The sequence below is a fragment of the Buceros rhinoceros genome, unplaced genomic scaffold (genome assembly GCF_000710305.1).
Source record: "Buceros rhinoceros silvestris isolate BGI_N320 unplaced genomic scaffold, ASM71030v1 scaffold32388, whole genome shotgun sequence".
Lineage (NCBI taxonomy): Eukaryota > Metazoa > Chordata > Aves > Bucerotiformes > Bucerotidae > Buceros > Buceros rhinoceros.
In genome coordinates, this window is record NW_010426806.1 from 3,713 (window position 1) to 4,238 (window position 526).

A 526-nucleotide genomic window follows, 5' to 3' on the forward strand; every position below is an offset into this window, starting at 1 on the left:
CAGCTTCTTGAGGCTGGGGGGCACGTCGTAGATCTCGTGCGAGAGCGGCAGCTCAGGGGCACCTTTCCCGGCCGCCGGCGGCACATCATAGACATCCTCTGGCAAGTAGGGCTCCTGCTGGGCCAGGACGAGGGGGTGGCGGGAGGGGTCGAAGGCTTTCTGCTTGGCAAAGGCAGGAGGCACGTCATAGGTCTCTTCCCGTGCCAGGCCATCTGGCACGTCCTTGCTCACTGAGGGGGGGACGTCGTACACCTGCAACGGCATTGGCAGACATCGTCAGCACTGCTGGCAGAGCCCGCCTGGGTCACACTGCGCTGCCCGTGAGCGCCAGCTCCAGGAGTGCAAGATGGTGCTGGCTGAGCCCCAGGACGCGGCCACGCACCCCAGGGGTGTCCCTACACCCAAGAAGGCTGGCACAGCCCTGCCACAGCACCTCCCGTGTCCCCTCTGGGGCAGAAATCACAAAACCCTCGAGCAGCCCAGGTTGGCAGGGACCTCAAAAGCTCACTCCTAACGGAGAACAGGC

General features: G+C 64.8%; 1 protein-coding gene across 1 annotated transcript in view; it reads right to left on the minus strand.

Annotated features, from left to right (window-relative positions):
* BCAR1 (breast cancer anti-estrogen resistance 1) overlaps positions 1-526 on the minus strand; it is a gene marked incomplete at both ends in the record, with an annotated part of 3,285 nt that overhangs the window by 2,180 nt on the left and 579 nt on the right. The window contains one exon of the mRNA XM_010141660.1: positions 5-252. Coding sequence (XP_010139962.1) covers positions 5-252 — 248 coding nt within the window. The remainder of the gene's footprint in view (positions 1-4; positions 253-526) is intronic.